At 34.8% G+C, this 22,964-nt stretch overlaps 1 protein-coding gene across 1 annotated transcript in view; it reads right to left on the bottom strand.

Annotated features, from left to right (window-relative positions):
- The window catches only part of LOC110374373 (gonadotropin-releasing hormone receptor), an 81,533-nt gene that overhangs the window by 15,713 nt on the left and 42,856 nt on the right, over window positions 1-22,964 (bottom strand). Inside the window, exon 3 of the mRNA XM_049846597.2 lies at window positions 6,211-6,918. Within this exon, the coding sequence (XP_049702554.1) occupies window positions 6,211-6,882 (672 nt within the window). The 5' untranslated portion in view covers window positions 6,883-6,918. The remainder of the gene's footprint in view (window positions 1-6,210; window positions 6,919-22,964) is intronic.

The raw sequence follows: 22,964 nt of genomic DNA, 5'->3' as shown, positions 1-22,964 counted from the left end.
GACACGTGAAACCGCACGACAGTTTTTTATCGTTCGGAAAATGCTGCGTGTTAAAAACCGAGTAAAAACCACTGTTGTGAGAGAAGCGTCAATATAATAATGTTACGGTCAAATCCTAAAGATTTTAGCTCGTTACGCTGATACAAGCCACACTCAACCACCCAATATTACTTCTTGTTCATCCTAAACTTGTGATAGCAGGAGATAATAATATTCCTGTTCGCCACAAGTTAGACGTTTTGTGACAAAGTCAACAGATTGTACGTGAATAATCGCTAACGATACTAATAATAGAAGCGGTTACCAAAATTCTGATACTGGTTTAAATTTATGTTCAGCTAAAAGCCGGTTTTTACTACCTATGTTATTTTAGGTTTTGCTTCACAAAATCATATTTTAATAAGTCTTTGCTTTTAATTTAAAATTACATAATCGATTAATTTGTGAAAAAAAATCACTTTGTTTTCCCATGTTACTTGAAATTAATACATATTTTAATACGAGCCATATTAAAAAAGTATACCAATACAAACAAAAAATCCTCAGGAAATACTTTTCGAAAATACTTCGTGTCACCAAAAAACAAATATTGCTGGCACCCACAGATTAACGTGCCAGACATACCGGCTTTCAAAGGGTCACAGTAGCTGGGTCAGGCTATTTTTTTTCACAGTTTATCGTGGGCAATGTTTGTGGTAACTTTCTAATAAAAGAACAGTTTTTTTGCTGCTAATTTGGGGTCAGACTCGAGTTTCATTAGTTGTTGCTTGATATAATTTATGTCAGACTACACTGCTGAACTAATGAGTGAAATAAGCATTACGAATTTTAAGCTCCATATAACTTGGGATTCTATAAAGGTCGAAATAAAATCCAAGAATCATCTATAGATTGGTTTTTGAACGAATTTACATATGCAATGTTTAAAAAACACGTTTATTATCTTTCACCATTTTTTCAGTCAAGACAGAGTCATAACATTTCTTAAGGTAAAATATAACGCATATTATTCCGAATAGTATATTCCACTGCGCAGAAATAACACAAACCTTTATTGCCTTAGAGAAATATATATTGAACAATCACACGCGGAAAATATCAACGAGAAAGATTATTTATATTGTACGGATCTGAGGATATTCTTTATTTTGATATTGTATCATGTGTACTCGCACACTGCAATTTAACAGTCGGCCAAATACATGATAGTTGATATATGGGTACCACTCTAACCAACCACCAAACCAAGGACCAGACTAACCAAGGGGTATTGGCTTGCCCGGGTAATTGGGTTGACGAGGTCAGAGAGGCAGTCGCTCCTTGTATAGCACTGGTATTCAGCTGAATCCAGTTAGACTGGAAGCCGACCCCAACATAGTTGGGAAAAGGCTCGGAGGATGGATGGATGGATATGTGGATACCACTCATTTGCCGATCGATTGTCGGCCGATTAAAAAGTCTCTAGTATGCGAGTTCTACAAATAAATTATTTCAATATGAGCTTGTAAGGAAAGTTCCTTTTTAACACATCAAATAAAAGTAATTCCTTCTTCGTAACCGGGATTTTATGTGGGGTTTAGTGGTAAATCTCTTTGACCGTTACATACCTACGTCGTCGTAACTCGTGTTAGCAATGTCGGTTAGAGAAAAACGGGCAATTTTGTACTAAGCTACTAAGTCTTTCTGTGAAAAGTGAAATACACAGACTGTGTATTGACATATTCACGTTAGTCGTGTAGAGTAACTGTTTAATTGGTTAAATCGGTTTAAAATAATATCTTGTATTTTTTCACTTCCACTTAAGTAAGACCATCAGCTAAAAAACCGATCATATTCGGTTTTGATGTCATGACTGATTGATGAGAAATCTATAATACTTATACACTAACTACTTCGCATATTAGACTATTAAGTAGATAGATAATGATATTACTATGTAAAGTAAGAAAATAAGGTTGTCCCTCTAACGAGTGACCTGTTTTTACCTAATTACACCATCTTTGATAAAAATTCTTTATACTAGGTCAGTCTAAATATTGTCGTACAATCTAGGAATGTTAGTATTTACGTAATTAATTTTCTTTGAACAGTTTGTGATTTTATAGGCACATAACTCAAATTAACAACACATTGTTGGCATGCTACAGCTTTATTGTTCAATAAATTTATGCCGCTATGCCTCTATCAAGGGTGTTTAATTTATTAGCACCTACATTATGTGAAATTACACACGTATTTCTTGGGGATAGGAAGTACCAATAACTAAAATTGGTAAATAATTTATATAAATAATATTTAAACGGTATTTCATCTAAAAAAGGAAAGAAAGCATTAACGCGACAGAAATGTTAAATAAGTACTAAGTTCCTAAGTCTCTCTAAATCTTAAAGAATTTTCGTCTTACAGTTAGAGCGTGAAATTATCTAAGCAATTGCCTATTTTACGCTAACTTCCATATGCCTCAAGCTTTACTTTTGAAATATTCAAGTATACTTCGATTTTTAAGAACTATGTCATCCTATTAAAAATAACTAAGGTGTAAAGTTTGCAAGAAGTTTTAATAAGATGCTTCATTCTCAGAGAATAGTTTTCGTTTTTCTTAACGATTATTATCAACGTTATTATTTTTAAACGAGTTCAAAAAGGACGAGAATCTTTAAATTCGACGTCATCTTTTTTGTAATAAAAAAAAAAAAATGTCTAATCTAGCAGTTTTCAGTCCACTGCGTTTTGATTTGACCAAAAAGTAATCAAGGAGTCCGATATCATCCGATTCATTGTGATGTATTTTTTTCTACGTTTCAATACCGCTAGTATCATTAATTTCTTCATGGTTTACATTGCAACTAACTCGACTTCTGAAAGAGCTTTTATATGCCTACTATTTTAAATAAAAAAAAACTTCTACTTTAAGGTATTTCAATGCCTATATCTGCGAATGAAAGAGATCAAGATAATTTAAACTAAATTACCAAATTACGAGTTACAGTACTGTGAAAAAACTTTATGGAGCAAACACAATATACGGGACCAAGAATGAGCGAATAACCAGTTCAAGACTCGTGTTTTATTAGAATGATTCGAATTTTATTGCGCAGTTTTTATTGGGTCACTAATAAAAGGCATTATGGGTGATTTTATATATCTTTCCCTCTAAAGAATTTGGCTCTGGATTTTATTTGCGCCTTTACAATAAATTGAAAAGATTACGCTTGAGTCACAAAACATATGACTGTTATTTCATTCATTGTTCTGTGACTTTTTATTGTCATCCTCTTGAACCAAATTTTGGTATCGAATAAAGTACTTTGCAAGGATTTTACTCCGTATACTCTTTATTTTCGAAGAAGTAATTCACGTATTTCGATAGATAACAAAAGCTGTTGAAAAGCTTTAAAATAAACTATACTATTTTTCTACCAGAAAGCTTTTCTTCCGAAAAGTTATGTTTATTCTCAAAATAAATTCATGTCAGTAGACCGATATTAAAATGTCTACCCTAGCGAGTAGATTAAATCTGATACTTATCAAAATAAATCATAGATGTAAGAGATTTTCTAATGTAATATTCTGTTCAGGTCAGTCATATATTACATATTGGCTGTGGGATTGCGAATATAGTAATAGATTGCTTAGGTATCTAGGTAACTGGTCGGTACCTATCTCATCTTACATTTACCTAAGCATTTATGATTTATATTCGGACCGGTAACTCTTTGAATAAGTTACGATGTGTGCTTCCAACTTATTGTTATCTGTAAATGTACCTAACTTTACCGCACCAATTTTAAAAAAAATTAAGTAATTAACTAGCCCTTTTCACAAGCAAATTAATATAAGAAACATTTAACAAACTCCGTCAAATATAATATGTATTACCATTACGAAAATTGAAACCGATTTAATTTATTATATTGACTAGCTACATCCGGTAAGTCTGGAAGCCGACCCCAACATAGCTGGAAAAAAAGGCTCGGAGGATGTGGATAAGCGACCGAGTAAACCAGCCATGTCTATCAAGAATAACTCGTCACTACAATGCCGATTTATGCAAGTTAACCCACAATATTGTTCCACGTAGAAATCGGATACGCAACATAGTAGCCGATTACTCAACTACTACCCCAATCAGGCACCTACCTATTATCAATTATCTATTGTTGCGAATATTAACATTTACGAACCTTCATAACTGTATCTACTCCACAAAGACTCGATGTCTAACACATAATGTCAGTCCCTTGAGCTCGTAAAGAGCTGCTGTGTAACTGACGTTAATTAGAAGCATCTAGATCATGGAGAACAAAATGAATAGCGGAGATGTCAAAACGGCAAATCGCCTAAGAAAGTAGCGCGCCAAAATGTGGATGAACCGGGAACGAGGAACGTTAACTTTTACGCCCTTCTCCAAAAAAGGCGCTCTTTGGACCTAACCATTTTTGTAATACCAAAACTCGTGGACTCGTGGTGTCGATCTCAAAGAACCCAAAAGCCTCGTTAGTTTATTCGTAATTGATAATTTTAATCATTTGGGTCACCTGATCTGCATTATGGCATCTCCGCCATTTTTCATTCCTCCGTGACCTAGATGTACCGTGGTTACCCGCTTATTAAATACGCATGGATGAACTACCTTCAATAATATAATAGTTGACGAATTTCGGAAAATGATGTTATGGTCCATTTTGTAGGCTGCGGTTTTATGTTAGAATTTAGTGACAGTCGATCAAATGTGAAATTATTTTGTGAATATTTTGCGTAAAATGTTAACATGAGTTAATGTGATTCTGTGTACAATTGAAACACGATTCCGAATAGACTGACTTGGTGTATGTTTTTGTTTTTATCTTGTTAAAAAATACCATTAATAAATTACAGAACTTCCTCCTTTTTCACATCACCTTGAAAAAATAAAGAATCATAAAACTCACGCCACATTTTAGTGATAAAATAGTACACAAACAGATACTGTGTAACCAAACCCATGTTATTGTAAATTAATAATGTGAAATATTCCATAGTTGGAACAGGTGTTTCTTATGCCACGTATGCCCTTCGGAATTTGTGAGTAAACACAACACACCATAAAACCATACATAACCGTATAGTGTATCAAATATGTATTATGTGCGCGTTTTCATTCATTCCTGAACGTACAAACAACGCATAATATATACTATAGGCTACACAGACAAGGTGCGGGATTGTTCGAAAGAGTTACCGCAGCCCTGGTACATAAAGGACCTCAGAAGGAACATGATGGGTTTTAGTCAGTAACAGTCTGACACTCCCTCACGCTACTAACACACAGCGGGAGGGGTCATTTGATGATTTCCGAGAAAAAAAAGCCAGCAGGGCTAATTAAGCTGTGTTTGCAAAAATCGCTTTTTCCATTAGAATGAGCAATAAATGAATTTGGTGTTTGGTTATCATTAATCAATGGGAGAGTAAAAAAAAACAAATTTAAAAGGGCAAATGACAGGTTAGCAAATTTTCTTGCCTGCTTTGCTTAATTACCAGGCCAGGAAATTACGGTTGCAATGTTGACAAAAGATATAAATGCAAAAGAGCCAAGCAATTATATCAAGTGGATTACTCAGAAAAACTTTTCATTTGTTTAATGAAAATTCCTGCTTTATGTCCTGACGTTGTGCTGCACTGGTGAGATATGCTAGATACAGAATTTATGCTTTTGAGCAATTTTTTCAGCCATTTATAAAGCGTTTAATAAATAGGTCTCCAACAAAACAAATGAAAATTACGCTCAAAGTTATTGAGCACTCATTGAGAAGAGTTTTAATTACGTTAAAATAGCCGTACATTGCGCTCGAATTCAGCGAGCTTCATTCAATAAATCACTTTATTTTGGCACTGTTACAGAGCTGAAATATGTATATTTTGGTAACAATAAGTATGAAAAGTCAGTTTTTGTATCAAACACATTTAGAAAATGTACGTACTTAAGGGAAATTATGAAATAGCTCGTACATTACTCTTTAATATTTCTTCTTCAACACAAATTATAATATGTTAGACCAAACTTTTAACTGCTCCGGAACAGTAAAGTGTGGGCAAAGTAAAGCAAAACTTGCCTACTTGACATTTAGTTTTGTATCTCAACTTTTGAATACTTCTACTACCCCTTCATTTAAAACTGGAAACAAAAAAGTTGCGACACAAACTTGGTGAAAGCTATTAATGATCACTGACCTGTGGTACACTTAGAACAAGACTCAGCACCCACGCGATAATTACGAGTCTTCCACTTCTCGTCGCAGTCGCCATACTTCGCATCGGATACTTTACAGCCAGCCATCTGTCCACTCCAATAAGCACTAGTATAAAAGTACTGAGGTACAAAGCGAACATCTGCAGGAACTTGAACAATTTGCATGCTATATTCCCAGCGTACCATTGTACTGTGAACGACCATGCCGCTTCACCGGCTATGCAAAAAACAGTCACCAACAAGTCGGCTATGCTCAGTTGGAATATCAAACTATAAATCGCTGTCCATGATGGTCTCGCTCTTCCCCGGCCCCTTTTACCTCTCTGTATACTAATAATCGTTGCCAAATTGCCAAAGAATGATAATACAGCCATTGCAGAGAGTACGCTTGCTCTGATAAGAGTGCTTTTAGTTAAAACTGGGGCATGATCCAAACATCGGATCTGAGTGCCGTTGTACACGTAAATGCTGTTTATGACGTCATCAGCAGGTGTGTCATTAAAAAGAAATGTTTCTAGACATTTTTCCATCGGCCATTTGGTACAGCTGGTGATAACAGTTTCTGCCGAACTAAATTCTGTGTGAAGTGCCAGTTCGCTTGGGTATAGTGCGTCATCGTCATATAATGTGGTATTGTTGCCTGCGCTGTCCATGTTTCGTCATGCGTCTTCAACAACTTCTGTAGTAATCTGAAACAAACATATTATGCGATTATTACATGAGTACAAAGTTCCATAATAAGGTAATTTGCATAGGTACCACTATGTTAATACAATGATAAAATCTAGAAAAATATTCCGTTTACATGATATCGAAAGAAAATTATTCAAACTCAATTTCATTTACGATTTGATATTGGTATTCCATGAACTACTCATCCGATTTAAATTTTTAGATTTACAAATACTTCACGGGTGCTCGGAGTAATGATAAATGGATGTCTGCCTCAATTTATTGCTAAGCTGTTTGCTGAAGTGGCCATTTAATGCCTCAGTTAACAGCAGCCTCAGGGTGAGTGTACTTGCCTCGAGGCAACTCAACAGCTCATAGATTGGATCCATTGTTACAGTGGTAAACGAAATTTCCTAGAAAGACTGATATAACCATTAACAATAGTGTCAGATTCTATTTTTAGACCGTTTCATTTTACGGCTTCAGCTTTGTTTAAATGATTATAACCCTAATTAAAAATTAGATCACGCAACTAACATAAACGTAACCTTTAGTTTTGAATAATAAATGAAGCGTGACAATCAAGGTTTATCGGACCACATGACCTAAAATAACATTATGGTTACGAATGAGGTCGTTTTATTAATCATCCCTTAACATCACCGTTATCAAACCAAATATGTGGAATAGAGGTATAATTGAATACAACTTCAGACAACAACCTCTTTGTTGAATATTCATGAATGTAGAGAAACTTCATGTACCTATAGTTACTCAGTCCAACTTGACAATATGAAATCATGCATATTCATATAACTCGTTTATTTTTGAATAATTTGATGTGTCATATCGCATTTTTACATTCATTTTTCGCAGGTTTTTTTATTTTTATTTTGTGGTAAATTGCCCGTTTGTTGTTCATTGGTATGAATTTTGTTTTTTTATTGGGCTATTAAGGTTGCACAAAATACTTTTTCGGGTACCTAGATACTTATTATCTGTACAAAATTCAAATATAGTTAATCTTTTTCGTTAGAAAAAGTATAGTTGTGTTGCAAACTTTGCCACGGCGGAAGCTAGAGGTCAATGGATACTTCTTGAATACAAAAACTTTTATTTAATAAGGAGAAGTTGTTGACTTTTGTGGAATCTATCTTGGCCACTATTCTTTTCTTGTTTGTTGTTTCTTTGTACGTTAATTTGAAATGACTATCTCGTAAAACTTTTCAAATTTCGTTTATATCTGATCTGCAAAATAATAAATAGCTCTAGTTGTATCCTTTTTCCATCATTTAAATATCGGTCGATCATAGATCATTGTTTTTTTTTTTCAATATTTAATTATAAATAACTACTTTACGGCAATTTATAGGATATCATACTGGACATTAAATGAGGAGTTTACGACACGCCGCCGGCCGAAAAAGTCGTGGTGGCCTAGTGGGTAAAGGACAAACCTCTCAAGTATGAGGGCGCAGGTTCGATTCCAGGTCAGGCAAGTACCGATGCAACTTTTCTAAGTTTGTATGTACTTTCTAAGTATATCTTAGACACCAATGACTGTGTTTCGGATGGCACATTAAACTGTAGGTCCCGGCTGTCATTGAACATCCTTGGCAGTCGTTACGGGTAGTCAGAAGCCAGTAAGTCTGACACCAGTCTAACCAAGGGGTATTGGGTTGCCCGGGTAACTGGGTTGAGGAGGTCAGATAGGCAGTCGCTTCTTGTAAAGCACTGGTACTCAGCTGAATCCGGTTAGACTGGAAGCCGACCCCAACATGATTGGGAAAAAGGCTCGGAGGATGATGATTACGACACGCCGCATTTCTTACAAGTACTTAGAGATACGTTTGAAAATATTTGTGCTAATAGTGCTCTAGTTTTCAATGCGGTTTACGATATGTTAGCAATATATGATGTGCATAAGGGCTCTGAATGAAATGTCTTTTCTTAATAATATTTTTTTCATGTTAAATAACGAAAAAAGGGCAAAACGGAATTATCTGCCATTCAACAACAGCCGGGTCAGATGGTTAGCCTGCGTCATGCTCCAAATGCAGTCCAAGGTCAACGTTACCCTATCCAAACTGTTTTCAGTTTGAACTAAAACTAGAGCACAGTTCACTGGATATCAGATTTACTTTGGATGTTTGTTTATGCTGTTTGAAAAGACCGCATTTGGAATGTTACGTTAAAGTTTGGTGAGTCTCCAGGGATGAAATAAGTATTCGGGACATGTTTTTTTTTGTGTCTGCAGTATCTTTGACTGTTCAGCAGATCAAATATTGTGTCTTGAATGTTAAAAATGTTTTTAAAAATTTAAGGCTGTTGGCTTTATTTTTATACTTTTTACATCTTACCAGAATTTTAAGTAACCCAATCTCACGTACCTATAAATAATTTACTTTGACGAATACCTAACGATCCCTTTAGAATAAACAGGCGTGATGTTACAATGTCGATGTAACGTATGGTTTCCTCGCGGTAACGTTCCAATTTCCTCTATAACTGCGAACTTGAACCCCAGTAACTGCAGTACCTTAAGTGAGACGGTAAAGCAATTAGTAACTGGAATCCATAACGCATTATTGTTAAGTGTCAGCTAAGCCGACAAGCATGATGGCGTGGTCTGGATGCAGTGTGTGAATACGTAGGTATATAACTTCCCATCTAAGCATAATCTTGACTTAATACTATACAGGTATATACATTAACGTTTGACTGGGTGAAACCGCAAGAATTTACTAGTGTAATTTGTAGTTGGAAAATCATCCTATGGATAGTTGTTTTTAGTTGTATAAATAAGTTTATTTTTAGGTCATGTAAATATGTATATTAGCCTTAAAGTAAATAAAACCACCCAAAACAAAAATGTGAAAGACTGCCAAGTTCGATAATATGGGAATGCTTCGCCTATAAAAGAAGTGAGATCTGAATAAGTACCAAGTTCCATACACATACCTCAGTTAAAAATAGTAACTTTTTAATGATGTTACTTGGCAAGTTTTCATATACCTTGTTATAAACCTACTAAACGCAATGAATCAAGTATTTAATTTTCTATTAAAACTTGCCAAGTAACATCATTAAAAAGTTACTATTTTTAACTGAGGTATGTGTATGGAACTTGGTACTTATTCAGATCTCACTTCTTTTATAGGCGAAGCATTCCCATATTATCGAACTTGGCAGTCTTTCACATTTTTGTTTTGGGTGGGATTTCATTTATTTTTGTAAGGTTGTTTATTTTATTTTTTTCTTATGATGAAGTTAGTTAAAGAAATGTCTCATTTATACTATCTTTTAGATTTTTTAATATGCACTATGTTTTTTACAAAGAAATGAACTGGATTAACTAAATGGACTAGATTTACCAACTGACTGACATGACATGTTATCATATATTATGTTCGTGGATCAAAGTTACACATTCGTTATATTCGAAAGTGATTCAAACTTGGCCGTTTTCAGATTTTTACTTTACTTTGACTTAATACAAACCTTTGTACCATTCGAAGATATATTATATAAATTTAGTTCGTTTTAGTTCCTTAGGGGTATAAATTTACACCGGGTATAAAACACCTTCATTATTTTGAAACCGACTCACACTTGGCCATTTTCAGATTTTTCCCTTTACCTTGACATAAAGACCTACCTCCATGCCAAATTTCAAGTCAATACGACCATTGGAAGTGGTCTAGGTTTTTGATGAGTGAGTCAGTGAATCAGTCAGTCAGTGAGTGTATAGTAAAAATAGCGATTTTCTGACGTCAATATCTCAAGACCTACAATAGGTATATTAATGAAATTTTGTATTTTAGATAAGTGAGGGGGTCTCAACAGATACTAGAAATTTGATATGCGTAAATAAAATAGATTTTGAGTTACAGGGGGGTCGAATTTGGCCCGAAATGGTTCGTGTAATATAACCCACGGCCGGTGTGTCGCTTTTTTTGCTCGAACTTGGCGGACACACTGCCGTGTGTCTAGATATCTTTCAAATTAGTTCAAATGTCTAGGGATTATTCTAAAATTATCAAATACACAAAATGGATCTTTCTAAAATTACAAAAAAATAAGTTTATCTGCCTACGTAAACAAGCGTGAAATTAAACCTCCCAAATAAAAAAAAAAAAAACATGAGCCTTGTTTTTTAACAAACTTTTATCCCGTGACCCTTCTAGGTTTTCTCCAATGACGTGGGTGTTGTCCAAACACACATCTCGAATGGAAAAATATTCAAGCCTAGTAGAATAGCATGAAAGTATTGGGAACGTACCTACTTACATGAATTGAATTTTGTTTTACACATTCATCAGCTATTTTTTAAGGTCCAGTCTAGTCGAGATATAGGTACTAGGCAAACTTAACAAAAATGCCTGCGAAATTTTCCCGCAGCTAATTAACTACATGTTTTATTTATCGATATACATATAGCTAGCTAGGCAGACTTAACTAAAATGCTTGCGGGGTTACTCCGTCTCTAAGGAACTATGTTTAAGCATTTTTAGATAGAATGCATGAATCAATATTATATTTTCCACCAGCGAGTATTTATCCTACTCCATTCAGTAGAGTAATATTTTTCATGAGAGACGAACAAACATCCTTCTCACACAAATATTTGTGCGCCTTTTATCGTATTGGCTGCAAGGACGCGATTGAAAGAAAAATAAGTAGAGGGAAACTTATACAACCGATACCGTCCATGACACTACTATGAATAAATTACAGCGAGGATAAATAAATGAAAGTCACTGAGTTATAACTCCTTCAAGGAACGTTTCAATAAATGTTTGATGAAGCAAACCTAATTTCATTTCAAAAGCACAATTGTGGAACTTCAAATACAATTGTTAGGCTTAAGACACATTAGCACAAACAATTTCACATGAAATTAAGCCCACATAAGTTTTACTTTACGGATCCCCTCAACTATGAACACAACACTAGTTTAATTAACGTATCGAACAAAGGGTTGTTCCTTGCGGCTATTAACCGAAACATTTAAATGAGGGATCTGTTAATTCGAATAAACGAAATAGGGACAGGGAAGAAACAAAATATTTGGAACACGATTCCAAGATTATATTTTGATATATAACAACTTCAATTGAATAAATAATAATAATCACTGATCGGTATTTATAAAAGAACGACGACATGAATAAGAAGGGAGTGAGTGTCAGTATGACGAGTGACAGGAAAGAATGAACGACAGACCACAAATAAAATTAGGAACAGAGCAGGAAGAAAAATTGTGTACCAGAGCCATAGTAACTCTTTCGAAGATTCCCCAATAATATGTGGAGGCTTAGATGCAAGTCATTGATTAATCTACCACTCATCAATCGCCAAATCCAAATGCTGGCGCCATTTGTGAACATCAACGTGGGTTTCCGAATCAAACGATGGCAATTAGAAGACCTTGAACCCTATCTTTGGTTCCGTGGGTGGAACACAAATTCGTAGAAATTTTCTCTACTAGGTATATTAATCACTTTTTATAGAGAAATGGCGATGGCATCTTATCTTTCATATTTGTATCGTTTTTTTCACCAGGACCAGTTATTTTTTTATTGTCAAATCGAAAGTAACAATTCTTAAATAATTATATTATTATTACTCAGCCTCTGGGGTATAATCCCGGTGGGCAGCGATGAGGAGTTTTTTGATGCAATTTTTTTAATATTTATAGAAAGTGTACTTAGTAGGTAATAAGATAGATCATATTATTATTGAATTAACTTTGCTGACTTGCTTAAGGTAAAATTCAGTGATCAGCTTCAAAAAATACTTTGAGAAGAATCAAGACTGAAATCAACAAGGCATATTAAAGTTTATTGTTTGTTTACACCAGAAGATTCATGATAGTTCGATTCATGACAAGACAGGCAACGTGCCAAAATCTATTATTCAGAATCATAATAATTTACGTACCGATACCTAATGTACCTTGACTCAATCTGCTTACGAAGATGTGGCAGTAACTTTTATATTAGGTACTGTTAAACGTATGATAGGCAAGTAATAAATAAGATAGATGGGAAATTTATTGCCACATTTAAAATAATGACTGAAACATTAAGCACCTAATATTGGCGATAAGAACGATTGCCTAGATTTAATCGTTTTTTTTACGATTTCTTACGATGTAAAAGGGTTGGTTCTCAAAACAGATGGTTTGGTCTAAAGGATCATATTCATCATTGTGTAAGTGTAGGTCAAAATAAATGTTTATTTCTATTTACTGACAATTGCCGAAAAAAAAAGTGCTATTGATTGAAAGTTTCCCAATAACGATCATTATACCAGTTGTCTGGTTTACTGATTTTTATTTGCTGTTAGAATTATTTTTATTACCATGTAGCAAGCTGTGTTTGCTGAAACAACTCATATCTTACTGTAGTATTGGCTGAAAGTATATTTGTATGACGTTTATTGGCTATTACTATTCAGCAACGTAAACTTATTGGTTTTCGATTTATGTATTGACTAATATGTTCTCTTCATTTTTAACCCGATTGCCGTTATGTTTTTCGCGCTCAGGTATTTTACAGGAATGTATTCATTTGTAAGTTCAGCAGTGGACGAAAATATTTCTAATATGATGATGATGCGATACCCTAGATACCTCTGTATTACGCATTGACAATTTATATTTGTGTATAGAAGAGAGATTGAAGAGCAAACCGACGATTAAGATTGGGCAACAGAAATATTCGAAAAGCATTAAAAAGTAGGCAATCATTTCACACGTAAAATAACATAAATGAGATCTATGCTTGAAGTTCTAGATTATAAAGTAAGGAATTCAATTCCATTGTGCATTATCAAAGCAGTTCGATTTATAGCATTTTTGATGAAACTGCCAACAATTGGTCGTAATTTCGTCCGGTAATCAATTCATAAAACTCTTTTCAACGCGATGACTTATTCAATTGCCCAATCAGGTTACTGATTGTGTGCAGTTTGGTAACCGCCCACAATGGGTTACGTAAGACGTTTTGTATATTTGGTTGATAACTCGAAATTCAGATAAAATGAGTAAAATAATAAACTATGTATATTTTCTGAACAACTTTTTGTCACGCAGGTTTTTGATATAAAACGTGTAATCGAAGAAGGTAATGTATTTTTAATGTTGAAACGAATTTCAACACTATAAAGAAGAAAAGCTCGTTTGGACAAAAAATGATTAAGTACCTAATTTATATAGCTATATGAAAATTTTATCCAAAATAAGAGACTCCTCAAAAACAAGAAAACCAACGGTAGGTTTTATTTAATTCCAAACATTAGTCAATAGCTGGACAATGATCTTCTAGATATTCTTGTAAATAGCCGGGAAAACGTAACTAGGTTTTCATAAACGTAGAACAAATACTAGATATTGAAACATAGTGAGTCGTAGCAATAAAATGGGTTATTACAACTGAAGCTGACGCTCCACTTTAAAATTCAAACATTCTGCGCTGTGGAGATAAAACAAAAGTATGACAAAGAAAATAGATTCACGATCTTTCATAAAGAAAAAGATCGAACATTGTATACCGAAGATGTAACGGACCGCAGTAGTGAAAGAAACTTTATAGACGTAAAATCGCAGCTAGAAGGTACTGTCAAGGTTTCCCAACGGGACCTCTAGTTTATACTAGAGGTCCCGTTGGGAAACCTTGATTTGGTTATCCAAATAAAAAATCACAACATTTTATACTATATGCAATTTAAAATTTTCTGGGAACAAGACTTCGCATCCGCTTTCCTGAACCTAATTTATACAAATAAGCAGCAGAAGATTTAAGTAAGCGGCTGGTCACCACAAAAATGTCTTTAACCTAAGTAATTATATGTAGTTTTAATGTTATGTAAAACTAGAATACAAGAAAATTAAAAGTTCACAGTTTGTAAATATCGACCATTAATAGGTGCTTGAACTAAAAAGTATGATCAAAGTTCATGTTCGAGCTTAAGAGCATTTTAAGAGAGTAATATGAGGAACAAGTTCATGTACTTACGCAAATAATTCAAGGACTGAGATACATACGCAAACTCTAAAGCGTTTATTTAAATTATATAAATCAGCACTTTTCAAACATCAAAAACAAAAGATAGCCCTCAAAACGCCCACTCCTCACCACTTCCCATGGGTCGTTCGTCGTTTGGCCCCACAAGCGATTGGCACCGCGGTGCCAATCGACGAAGCACAATTTTTGAATGGGTCGATTGGCACCACGGATTTTGTTTTGTTTTATTCGGGGCGAATGGCCCAAGTTATCTTAAGCATAGGTCGATTGGCACCACTTAGCAAAACATTTGGTTAACTCATTTCGAATATTGTCTATTCCAATTATTTATTTGTACTGTCGCTACGAAAATTGACATCATATACCAGGAGAGCAGAAGTGTAAATGTGAGTGAATTGTGTTGAAAAGGATTAGGGGGGGAAACCAAGGGAAGGTTCATTAACAGTTGGCTAGTAAACTCGGCCAAAAATGCATGGGCCAGATTACCATGAGAAGAAAGTAACGTTGGTAAATCGACCTATTTTAATTAATTTCCTGAAATCTGGTAGTTGTGAAAATTTTCACAGCTCAAAATCATCAGGAGGCCAAAAGACTTAGATCTTTTCATAATTTTCATCAGAAATATTATAAGTAAAATTATTCTTATCCATTATTTACGTTTTGCTTCAAAATTGAGATTATTTTAACGTATCATGGGTACTAGGAGTTCAGCATTTTAGACAAAGTCATCTTCATAATCCGAGCCTTTTTCCAACTATGTTGGAGTCGGCTTCCAGTCTAACCGGATGTAGCTGAGTACCAGTTCTTTATAAGGAGCGACTGCCCTATCTGACCCCCTCAACTCAGTTACCCGGGCAACCTAATAAATACCCTTTGGTTAGACTGGTGTCAGAGTTACTGGCTTCTGACTAGTGACTACCCGTATATTAGACAAAGTATTTTATGCGAACTTCGAAAATATTCTGAATATTCTGAATAACACCCGCTTCAAGGAAAGTGATCGTCGATTACTGACATGATACCTAAATTTGTGAATGTGATAGGTACCTTATTATTCTTTGACAACATAAAATATTTGTCGAGAATAAGTCACGTTTGGTAAATTAAATAAAAAACACATATGCGTTGTAACCTAGACATTTAATAAGTGTAAGTCAAATAGGTAATTTATGTATTGTACAATTATTTACATATCTTCTCTTCTATATACATATATAAAAAAAAACACTTTTTGGTTTCTGCGCAGCTACTTGCAAAATGTGCAGTGATGAAAAAAGTTAACTACTTTTAAGGAGTTTATCGCGATTATATTAATGTAAACGGTGGTGTAAAGGTATGAGAGCAGAGAGTAAAGCTCATGCCTCCCAGAAAAAGGAGGATCCTCCGACCGGACGAGAGTTATATCCGGTGGGCTACTGCCCGACTGTTGCTTGTTTTTTTTTTAATAAAACGTCAAAATCATCAAATGACCCTCCCGCTGTGGGTTAACAGCGGTGAGGGAGTGTCAGACTCTTACTGACTAAAAACCGTCGTGTTCCGTCGTAGGCCTACTATGTACCAAGGCCGCGGTAACTCTTTCGAACAATCCCGAATTCGCGTGCCTGACTTGGAATCGCGAAATACAAAAAAAAAAGGAGCGAAGCTTTCACTTCGTAAAAAAGGATATGATGGAATATTTGAACGAAACGACAAGATACTTCGACGGCATATTCCGCATTTGCCCAAACAATTTCTGAAAAGTTTTCACTGTCCATACTAATCAGTAGCAATCAGGCATTTGCTAAAGTGGTTTCATTCGTGCTCCATGTATTTCTTCCTGATGAAATAAAGGCCACATATGAAACTTTTATTCAAATGAGAAAAACAAGTTATAGAATGTAAACCTACTTACACAAATTTTCATGCATTTCGGTGGAAGTACAATTTTAACAATTAAAGATTTATTTCCAAAGTTATTAATTAGTTGGATGTTATTTTCACTTTAAGTTTAAAGCGAAAGGATAAATAGATAGGCTATACAGGGCGTAGCTCCCGCGAAAGCGGACTAAGTCGCTAGCTAGTAATATATATGTATGACAAAAAGATTAAAAGTCATTTATTCAAAGTAAGCTGAAAATCTGCACTTTTGAAAGTCAAATTTACAAAGACAGCACCCAAAACGCCCGCCCTTCATCACTTCCTAGGTGTTTTGCTGAGAAGAGTGGTGGAACAAACTCCCCAGCAACACAACTCTGTCTGTAGAGTTTTGTCTTTATGGAAGTTTGTAACTCTTTAACGCAATACATACTGAATAGATTTTGATGAAACTCAAAATTAAAAAGAAAAAACTTAAAATCTTAATTTTTCTAGACAATGGCCGACTGTTATTTTTTTACTTTCTAGTTCCTGAACAATGTTTTTTATTCTTCGGTTGAACTCTACCGTTTCTGGTTTTCTTTTGGTGATGCGTAACTCACCCATGACATTAACTTGGCCGTAGTAGTAGTTGGCATCTTTTGTATTCCCCTCAGAAATTGGGCAATGTTAGGATGTTGGGGAATAATTTTTTATTCGTGCATTCCACGACTCCACCATATTGTTCGTTCTATCAAATTGTTGGTATAAATTCCACGTTGAGGAAAGAACATCATGCTCAAGCCACGTTTTAACAAAATAGTCATTAAATGCTGTGACTTGAGCACTTTTTGGACTTTCCTCCATTATATATAGCCACCCTTCATCTAAGAAGTTTGGCGGCAAGTGTGCTAATTGCGTGCACAGTTTAACATGTATCATAGACAGTTTTGATTTATTCAGCCCGAGTTGTTTTGCCTTTCGCCATAAACTACGATTAAAATGAAAATAGCATCCAACAATTTTAACATCTGGAAATAAATTTCTTATTGCTAAAATGGCACTTACCTCGAAATCCATCGAAATGTGTGTAGGCTTCCATTCTTTCACTTGGCTTTTTATCATCTGAAATAAAATTTCATATGTAGCCCTTGTTTTATCGGGAAGCAATGCATATAGTACGGGAACCACATTTACATACTCTTCATTGCTGCCAATGTCTGCATGAAGAGTGTACACTTGGCAGAAACACTTTGGACAAATTTTGAACGTGCCGTCCATAAAATATTTTGAGCTTTCTTTCAAATATTTAATCATTTCTTTTTTTGCGAAAACGAGGATTCGCTTCTTTTTATCTTTGTATTCAGCAAATAACAAATTTTGATTTGTAGGCACTTCCAGATCGCAGGCTTTGTGAAATTGGAGTTTGGTGACGCCTTGCGACTTATTTCTAACCCTGTACAATTTATTTTTAATGTTCCGAAAATTGGGCAGTGGTTTAAGCAAATTGAGTCCTTTATCTTGCAGGGTCTGTAAGGACTCTTCAAAAATTTGTGTGACCGGCACATTGATGTTTTTCTGCACTCTCTCCGAACAGATGTTCATTTCCCCCTCTATTGTTAGCTCCGCTTCATCTTTGGGGGCGTGGTTATGAACGGTTTCATGGAGGATCACATAAGGATTCACCTAAAATAAATCTTTTTTTATTTACATATCTATCTTCTATCTAAATAAAAATGAATTGTTGTTCGTTAGTCTGATTAAAACTCGAGAACGGCTGGGCCGATTGAGCTGATTTTGGTTTTAAAATTTTGTCGTAGTCCAGGGTAGGTCTAAACGGTGAGTAAATAAGGAAAAAAAAATTGTGTCGTGTGTTTGTGACTTACTAAATATGCCTCCAATAATTAGGCGGTACGAAGTTCGCCGGGTCAACTAGTTTACAATAAGGATAAAGACAAAAAAATATCCTAGTCAAAACAAAAATTAAATAAACTAAATAGCATCAAAAAATTCATCCTCATCGCTGTCAACTGGGAGCGTACCCAAGAGGCTGGCAGCATTACTTCGTTGGACGGCGTCAACCAGCCGCCTAGATAGATCTTTAAGTAGGGTCGCAGCTGCAGCGGCGGCAGCAGCAGCACAGTACGCAGAACTAGCAAGATGGGACGGCACAAGAGTATCGACGCAGGTTGCGTCCCATACTAAAGGCCTACCTATACAAGGGAAAAACGGCATGCCGTCGGGTCTCTTACCGTCGTCGCGTGCCAAGCCGCTTGGTGCAGCTGGCACCCCGACAGCAACAAGAGCGCGATGTATACTGTCGTTGATGTTTGCGTGCCACGCAATAGGGCCCACTATGGCTGCACGACAGGCCGTGGTTCAGCAGCCTCACTACAGTGGCAGCGATGACGGGAGAAGCAAGGTGCTCCTATTTATTTATTTAGTTTATTTAGTGCTCGGATTTACCTTCAATTTTATAGTTGCGTTGCACTTGGCTTTGTTCTTATTCGTGCACCTCCATAGCTCCGAGCCGTCTTTATTGACTCTTTTCATTATGTAGGTGTAGCCGGCCCGACATAACATGCGCCCACCTCTTTTTGTTGTTTGAAAAGTCGGTTCAAAAAAGCAAGCAGATGTCGTAGCCTGAGACATAGTTTTGTTATAATAATACAACGTGTTTAGAGATGCGAGAAAGGCGGAAAAGAATTATTTTTACGTGACCTGACCTAAATTATGACAGTTCATTCCAAATTTAAATAAAAGAAAAAGAAAAGCATTATTACAGCCAGCACAATAACTAAAACCTTTTTTTTTGGTTTAAAAGAATATTATTTATTTTAAATAAATAAAATAACTAAATAAATTTAAATTATTTTTACGCATTCAAACCTTTCATATTTAGCATCCCGTTAGAAATATGCTTTTTAAAATCCAATCTTAATTACCGGGAATTCTGATCGAACTCGCCATGTTTGTTTACATTAGTTGTTTTTTTTAATTTGAAGGCGCATAGACAAGATGGCGACGGTGATAGAAGTTTTGCATCGAATGATCTGATTCGTTAAAATAAAGAATCTATTTAATAATTTTATAATTAAATTCAATTCAAGATAAATATTATTACGAATGACGCAACACCAAAATAAATAATACATTTAAAAATTTAATGCTAAAAACTTTCATAAAACTTATTTTTTATTTCTTAACAACAAAAACAAATTGAACCTATAATTTAAAATTAATAAATAAAATTGAAATAAGTTGCTATTAAAAAAATATATATAAAATTGGTATTCGATTATTTATAATAAATATCCGATTTAGGTATCGAATGCACACCGCTGATTGAAAAAAAAAATACTCTATTCCAAACTCTACTTCTTGTGTCTGTGACTTTGATCTTGTAAATTGTTCATTTTTATTGTGTATTTTACGTGCTGATTTTTTATTTATTGAACATAAATAAGAGCACGAAATGCGTTGCAACAGATTGAAAATGTTATAAATAAGACGTTTGTGTTGTGTTTGAGAAAGTGATGCGATTATTTATTGGTAAGTTTTCACCAAATTTGAAATGCCTAACTTTTCGATAGACTTTGAAACACCGTAATTATTATCTTTTTCTGAATTAACTGACCCCATTTGACCTTCGCACATTGTTGTCAAATAAGTGAGCTCTAAAGTTATAGTTAAAATACTTCTGGTCAGGCATTACGGACTTAGAATTCATGTGTTGAAAGTTAGTACAAATTTTGACTTCCATGTCGCGATTCAAAATATCCCGCCGAATCAACGGTAAAGTAATATGTCAAAACCTTGTCGAGCAGAGGGGTTAAAGATTCTACGTCGGTAAAATTATGGTCTCCGAGTAATGGTTAGCACAGTAAGTTTCCAGTTGACTGATTGTAATGTTGATTATTGCATTCAACAAGTCGTTTTATATTACCGACTTATTAACTGAGTTTTTTAATGAAAATTATGAAAACATCTAAGTCTTTTGCCTCCTGACAATTTCAAGCTGTGAAAAATTTCACAACTACCAGATTTCATGAAATTAAGTAATGGGTGCTTATGCTAACTTCGAAAATATTCTGAATATTATTCTATTATATTATATTTAGCTATTCCACGCGGTTTCACAGACGCCCCGAGGAATTTACTTCAGGTATTTTATGCTGCCCTAGTACATTGTGAGATAACACTGGGTACTAGAAAAGTTCAAAAGTTCAGATGCAATAATGCGTTTTTTCGGTTTTGAAGTACACCACTTGGATAAAACTTCAGTAGGTGATGATACTAAACTGAAAAATTTATAATAAAAACTGCTTATCTCCTTTGCTGCAATCACCCTTTCAAAAAAAGAACTGTTCAATATTGTGGGGCGAACCGACCCATTCCAAATGGGTAGTTCGTCGATTGGCACCGCGGGGCGAATCGACCTATTCAAAAATTTTACTTCGTCGATTGGCACCGCGGTGCCAATCGCTTGTGGGGCCAAACGACGAACGACCCCTTCCCATGTGGTTTTGCTGGAAAGAGGAAGCGGCGTAACAAACTCCCCATATGAATATGTGCATATATTCAGATGCGCAACTTTGCCTAATAACCCCTTAATTTTTTTTTTCTTAATTTGAGTAACATGATTCATTTCATGAATCAAAGGCCACTAACATAATCATTTTGCATTAATGTACGATCCACGTAATCTACTGAAGAGCGGACCATAAAAAACAAAAATATTCTTCAATATTCTTTGGCTCCACTTCATAAGCACGTCGAACAAAAACGTATATGTTTGACAACTATGAATAGGAGACATTTATCAGTAAAGATTGATAAGCCCTTATGGAATTGACATGCTTCATATAAATGATTTCGGTTACGCTACGATGGATGGAAAACTTCCTGGTGATGTTTTTATGTGTGTATATGTCCTATAGATAGGAATGTAGTTTATTTCACACAAAATTTACGCTACATAGTTGTTTTAACATTGTTATGATAGCATGGGAAATATCAGTTCATATACCTATACAGAATAAATAAGAAACGAAAGATAAAGTTACCTACAAGCAAGATATTTTTTGAGTTCAAAATAAAATTTAAATATAAAAATGAAGATAATGCAAAGAGTTGATTTTAACACTTTTAAAGTTGAATAAAAGAAAACAAGTTCAAAGAACGTTTATTTTGAATAAAATATGATGTTTATTTCTTGAGGTTCTGCACTGAAAATGAACACAGAAGATTTTTCACATTCAGTTTATTATCACTAGGGGGCAGTTTTTCACAGCTCAAAGCATCCTGTGGCCGGGAACGAAATAAAAAATGTAAAATATACGCGAAACGTGCGACAAATGCGGCATAACGATGCAAAAAGTTTTTGTAGCCAACAGTTGGTTTTGTCCTGTGTACCTGTAGAAAAATGTTTATGGAGATAACTTAGATAAGAGTGAACTTATTTTATTTAAAACTGTTGTTTAATTATTTATTTATTAGTTTTTTTTTCTATTGTAACATGTATACAAAAATGTTAAAAAAAAATATGAACATGATAAAAATAATTCCGAGAGAAAACACATTATTTACTACATATTTTTTTCCTAACATTTTATATGAAGGGTTTCCGCAAAGAGTAACGCATGATTATCCATTGCCATTGCCTATTTTATCTATAAAAAAAATTACAAAATGCCTGCAAGATGTTATTCTTCCTTGTTAAGTTACACGCGTAAAATGAGCAAAATAAACAGTGTCTATTGTGTGTTACCCAAAATCATCAAGGACATTCCATGACAGTGTTTTGTTTTCTATAACGTTCCGATTTCAATTGAAAACTGTGACATAATTTATTTGTACAAATGTCATCATGCCTTGCAAAACAATGCTTAGGTATCGAATATTGTACGTAAAGTTACAGCGCATTTATACACTGGCGAATTTTCCGCTCAGTTTTCCCGAGCAGAATATTTGCTACAGGGCCCGTTCAGCAAACAATTTACAACTACCAGTTCTAATGATCACTCGAGTAGGTTTTTCGTCACATAATTTGCGGGATAAAAACCGAGCGAAAAATATACTTGTGTGAAGGCGCTCTTTTTGTTTGTAGGTGTAAACATTTAGCCGCAAAATTTAAAATATGAGCGTTACTGAAGGTTTTGTAAAGCTTCTATTTTTTACACTTTAAAGATAGCAAAACC

This window comes from Helicoverpa armigera, chromosome 17 (assembly GCF_030705265.1).
Source record: "Helicoverpa armigera isolate CAAS_96S chromosome 17, ASM3070526v1, whole genome shotgun sequence".
Classification (NCBI taxonomy): Eukaryota; Metazoa; Arthropoda; class Insecta; order Lepidoptera; family Noctuidae; genus Helicoverpa; species Helicoverpa armigera.
Note: the sequence above shows the minus strand (reverse complement) of the source record. Positions and strands in the feature narration are given on the sequence as shown.